The sequence below is a fragment of the Littorina saxatilis genome, linkage group LG2 (genome assembly GCF_037325665.1).
Source record: "Littorina saxatilis isolate snail1 linkage group LG2, US_GU_Lsax_2.0, whole genome shotgun sequence".
NCBI classification, from domain to species: Eukaryota; Metazoa; Mollusca; class Gastropoda; order Littorinimorpha; family Littorinidae; genus Littorina; species Littorina saxatilis.
In genome coordinates, this window is record NC_090246.1 from 53306128 (window position 1) to 53312127 (window position 6000).

At 37.6% G+C, this 6000-nt stretch overlaps 1 protein-coding gene across 5 annotated transcripts in view; it reads right to left on the minus strand.

The window, feature by feature from the left end:
- Positions 1–5791, minus strand: part of LOC138959231 (Golgi-specific brefeldin A-resistance guanine nucleotide exchange factor 1-like) — a 273649-nt gene extending 267858 nt beyond the window's left edge. For all 5 annotated transcript variants that reach the window (XM_070330626.1, XM_070330627.1, XM_070330624.1 and 2 more), the window contains exons 1-5: positions 5311–5791; positions 4422–4554; positions 3232–3301; positions 817–948; positions 400–518 (exon numbers count right to left, since the gene is read on the minus strand). In XM_070330626.1, the coding sequence (XP_070186727.1) occupies positions 400–518; positions 817–948; positions 3232–3301; positions 4422–4520 (420 nt within the window). In that variant the 5' untranslated portion in view covers positions 4521–4554; positions 5311–5791. The remainder of the gene's footprint in view (positions 1–399; positions 519–816; positions 949–3231; positions 3302–4421; positions 4555–5310) is intronic.
- Between the last annotated feature and the right edge of the window lie 209 nt (positions 5792–6000).

Consider the following 6000-nt stretch of genomic DNA (forward strand, 5'->3'; position numbering starts at 1 on the left):
ATGCTGCAGTTCAAAGTGACATATCCAACATAACGCTACATGTCTTCATTCGTTACACTGCTTGCTAAGTAAAGAAATGACTGCACAATGTCCTTCATGCACAATGTCTTGTATTTGCATACAAAAAGTTCTCTGAAGTGTAACAAGCTGACAATTTAAAGTTCACTTATTCAAGAAGCTTTAAATTACTTACATGTATACTTTTTTTATACAACTCAACGCTACAAGTCTTCATCCATTCGCTTGCTACAGTAAAGAAATGACTCCATAACGGCCTTCATGCATATCGTCTTGTATAAATTTTGCGCACAGCAGTTACCATTTGTAAAGCTTTCAAACGTGAAGTGTAACCAGCAGACAATTAAAGTTCACTTATTCAAGAAGCTCTAAATTACTTACATGTAATATTTTCATTAGAATGACTTCATCTGAAGAAGGGTCAGTGCCCACAAATCTGGCATGTGTCACAGCATCAGCAATGTTTTCTATGGCTGCTCCTGCTGTCTCCACTGTATGATCTGAAATTTTTGGAAAAAACGTTAAAATCTCCACTATATGATCTGATCCTTAAAGATAAGTAACAGTCAAGCTATTCAGAGATGTCAACCGTGCCTGTGCTATCAACCATTAACAAAACAGCTTTAACTTTTATTTAACTAATAATCATGTCTCTTCAACCCTTTCACTGGTGTCTATCAAACTAAATTTAAAACCAGACACATCAGAGGCTGCACTTCTGTTGTTCACAGCAAAACAATTCAAAACATATCAACAATATAAAGAAACAACAGAAGAATTCTGCAACCCACTTCTCACCTATAAGGTTGTATGAGAGAAACTTGTTGATAGAGGAAAGAGCAAGGCCAGTGATGGGTCCTGTGGTGTCCTCAGAGCGAATCACGTCCAGGAAAGGACTCAGGAACACGTTCGGCTCAAGCTCTTCCAGATCTGTGTGCCCAATGAAAGAAATGATCTCATTTAAAAAAAAGATCCAACAATTAAAGAGAACACAAAAAACAAACAAACAAACGAAAAAGGGATTTGTTTCACTGATATCCGGCACAAGACGTGAAGATGGTTCTGTGAAGGGAAAACCATCTTCATAAAACAGGGGAAAAACAACATGTAATTGTCAGTTAAGGCTGTCGAATACACCAGTAGACTACGTTAGAGTAGCATCCCTTTTCGGATATAGAACGATGTGTGTCGTAACAGGTAATCCACGCATTAGCCATATCCATCTATGCAAAATAATGAAATAAACATTAGGAAATGCCAGAAGTTGTCAAATATCGACATTTTCTATCAGTTCAATTAAAAACAATCGCTAGAACTTGCATTTACGGGATCCAGTATCTCACAAAATAGACTTTCCTATTTTTCACCCAACGGTAAGCTTGCCTTCTTAGCTCAGTTGTTAGTGAAATGCGCTAGAGATCATGAGGTCGCCAGTTGGAGCCTTGCCATTGTCGGTACATTTTTATTTTTTCTTTACTGCCAATATGGAGTAGGGGTAGTAAAAGCATCACATTTCAAAATGTTGTGCGTTATGGGGTGTACAGTGTATTTCTTTTTACTGTGGCTAAGAGGAATACCTGAAATTGGCATCAAACACAATTTCATAACAGTGTAACCACTCTAACACTTTTGATTTATGTTTGTTTGTGTTCCATGCTAGATATTGAGTTTAAAAATGGGTTTAACGGTGTGTTTTTGTCTGAATTCACAAGTACACTCACTATGTTTTATGTTCCTTTTTTGTTTCCCTAATTCTCTTTTTCTGTTCCTGATCATCTCATTATCTTACTTTTCTAATTGGAAGAGAATATGCACTCTTTTCTGTCAAAAAGGGTAGAGGGTCGGGGTAGTGAAAGCATCACAGTTAAAGATTTTGCGCATTAAGGGTGTATTTCTTTTAACGGTGGTAAAGTGGGATAATTCACCTTGGTATCTAACACAATGTCTGAACACTGTCACCACTCTAACACTTTTAATTTATGTTTGTCTGTGCTCCATGCTTCAAATTGAGCTTCAAAAATGGGTTAAAGGTGTTTTTTCTTCTGAATTCACAAGTAAAATCACTATGTTTTATGTTCTATTTTGTTTCCCTATTTCTCTTCCTCTGTTTCTGATCATCTGATGGCTATTTTGTATGCATATTATATTCATAATAGAATCTTACAATTTCTTCAGTAGGGTTTGCATGAAAAAGTGTGATACCAATGCTCTAACTTCAGTTGTTAACTTAACATTTTGCGCGTTAAGCCCTTTTCTTTTTGTTTTATCCTGATAAAGCAAACCTTGAACTAACAGAAATCATGTATTGTAAAATAGCCTAACCACTTGGAAATATGGCCTCAGGTGTATACTCCAGCCTTAATAAAATGATAAAACCAAAATAAATGTATTCAGTGGACAAAAATCGTGTCACAACAGCTATCACCAGGAACTTCCACACCAACAATATAGTCATAACACTAAATAGATATATTATTGCCAAATGCATTCAAAAGTCAGACATGAAATATGTCATATATGTAAACATGTAGCAAGAAAATATCACCAGGCAACAGCTGGAGCTCAGATATTACTAACACAAGATAACACAGTTTCAATAGCATTTTAAGTGAACGTTATGCTGAAAGCATCCTGTCACTATAGGTGGCAAGTAATGTTTTCTTTCTTACAAAAGGAATTGTGGTTCACTGTGTGTCAATATTTCATATTTAAAAAAAAAATGTAGTCAAGTTTTGACTAAATGTTTTCAGAAGGACCCTGAATCAAGACAAGGGTGGAGGTGTATGTATGTGTGTGGAAAATTTCCCAGAAAAGTACTGGACAGATTGTAATGAAACTTTACATACAGATCTTATCCCCGGGTCTCAAACGAAAGGGTGTTTGTACTTTATGTAAAAGCATGGCGGTGTCTGCATGTGGTTTATGGGAGGCGGAGTGGGCCTTTAACAATAGTCATGTCAGTGTTAATTACATAGGCACATTAGTCATTACCCTCACTGTAACTGTTATTACTCCAATAAAAAATTTTAAAAACGAAGAGAGGAGAAAAAAAACCCATCTTTGGGAGAATAATGTTGAAAAGTTGTTTCCAGAGCTGTTCATGGAAGTATCAGAAAAACCCCACCAAATGTACCAATTGGAATATATCTCAGAGTTAATCAAATAATGTACAATACAGCACACACCTACGATGCTTTTGTAGTGATGGCTCACCTGTAATGTTGTTCAGAACATCTTTCAGCTGAGAGAAACTGCTTAACAGTTGATCCCCATCATCATCTTGCTGCAATAAAAAATAGAACAACACGTTCAGCCTGGGAGAAAAAGACTAGATCAGTACTAGATGGGCCATTTGACTCCATCAACTAAACTCTGATGAGAACTATAGGCTAGGACAGTAGGAGCTAGGGTCTGGGAGCATTCAATTCACTGCTTTCAGTTTCACTGTGGGGACATCAGAAAAGCATGCCAAACTATAGATGGCCATGCAAAGCAAGGATCGCTCATTTAGTCATTATATGTATTGGATTTGTTTAATAATAATAATAATAAAACATTCTTTTATAGCGCTGTTCACCGCCGAATGGCAGTCTCATGGCGCTTTATATTAGACATTAAAATTTAACATTTTACATAAAAAGGTTTTCTCGTAAAAAATAACATAATTAAAAACAATTCATAGACAACGACCACTTATAGTTATATAAAATAATCCAGACAAAAAGATGAGAAAAAAAACCCACCAAACACGTAAGATAAGTAATAGACACATGGTTACACATAAAAAGTCTGACAATAAAACAGAACTCACATAAAAGCGTACAGATCTAAAACAGAACGAAGATGTAACATAGACTGTGGGGCAACAAATTAAACAACTAACAACTAGTCAACAAGCAAACTTATCATTCAGCACTCACAAGTCACAGACACACATTACACCACAGCTTCAATACATGTATCCTAATTACTTCGTTCATTTTAGTAAAAGGCAGATTTATACAGTTGAGTCTTCAGTTTAATCTTAAATGATTGTAGTGAAGGAGACTGGTGGACCGCCAGGGGAAGTGAGTTCCAGAGTGTAGGGACTTGATGTCTGAATGATCTTTGTCCAGCTGATTTTAGTTTAGCTCTAGGGACTGTGAGGAGCAGCTGGGATGAGGACCTCAGGGACCTAGTTGGAGAGTACTTTGTCAGTTTTGATGACAAGTAAGAAGGGAGGGTGCCATGAAACATTGAAAGTAGTTGAAAGCGAGAGTGCCCAGCTTGTACTGTATTCTCTGTTGCACTGGAAGCCAGTGGAGATGATTCAGCAGTGGCGTACACTGAGATGTTGCTAATTTAAGTCAAATTCAATAATTTCAACTTAAATAAGTATAAATAAAGTCGCCACAGACACTCACATGTCTCCCATGCGAGCTATATCGTGTCGTTCTGCGCATTGCGGTAACAACGAGGGAGATTTCCCCCTGGATGATGTAGACTCCATTGGGAAGAGACATAGTTGCTACACGCTTGTAGCTGAAGTGCCTCTACCTGTGAGGACAGAAAAACGACAAAGATTGGAATCAATTGACAGCGCATAAGCAATACAGGAGCTCGAGCATGGCATCAAACAGAGCGTCAGTTTCTTCAAAGGCTTTGTTTCCTTTCACTGTTCTAGTGTATGACGCTGTTTTCACAATCATGAATATACAAAAGAAGATTCTTACATTTAAATTCTTGCTTGCTGCACGTGTTTTCCTTTACTTGCAGTACGAGTATTCAGCTAATTTGATCTTTTCATCCCAACCTTCTCAAACACAATCCCTACCATAGAATTAAGTTATTAACAAATACTCTGTAAAAAGCTTTGGATGTACAGTGGTACCAGCGATGAGAGGACACCCTTGCGACTAGCCATAAGATATGTACATGGCAAGGGGCCTAGCTGTCATGACAGGTATATATTTTGGTAGAGATAATACTAATAGAAATTAAAAGGGACACCCGAAGGTGTTGTTTTAAGAAAGGTATCCTCTCATTGGAGGGGCCTCCTATCCCAGGTCCCACTATATAATGAAACTAATCACAGTTTTCCATTTCGCACAAGGAAAAAAATAACACATTCTGAAAGACGGAGTGAAATTGAAAAGGATCTATACATGCTCTATGTACCCATTCTACAGCCTAGATCTTTGTAAGATTTACCATTTCTAACTCAACTATCTTCAGCCATACAAAACAGTATCATTTAGAATCAAAATGCTTGACAACACGGGATAAACTACGTGTGACCAGCCGCAATCTTACTGCAAATAAGAGTAGTTGATTCTTGATTGTACGACACGAGCAGACGACAACAATCTGTAGAATGTCTTGTCACGTCATTGTGTGGAGCTGTAGGAATCAACGTTGGCCTTGCAGTAAATCATTATGAATCTCCGTATAATGTTAGTCAAAATGATTTCATTCACATCCTTCAATAGAAATCAGTGACCACTGAAAAAGATGAGCATCACTTCGTGGGAATTCACGTTGCTGCAGCAAGAAAACCTCAATGCGCTGACCGCATAAATGGCTTCCGTTTGATTAATTCCACAAGCAGATGTCACAGTACACGACGAGCCAGCTCACACGGATTGAACAGACATGTGTGATAAATGATGTGCTGGAATCCGGAGAAACGTTGTATTTCCAGTGAATGTAAGTTGGTACACATAGACATGTGAGATGAACACAGAATGATTTGTACCGAAGTGACGTGGTAATCGATGCACAGGAAGGTGTCGCTCAGAAATGACACAAGAAGGGACTCCACTCTCGCAGTACTTCCCGAAGCCGTCTGCTACTTGAAATTTGGCGTGCAGCTCTTTTGTTGTACAGCGTATATATTGACATGTGGATTTAATCCTCATGTTAAAATGTAATTCTAATTAATTCTTCATCTTTCAAGTCTACATTTCAAACGAAAGAAACCGTTCAGTTTCTATAAAATCACAG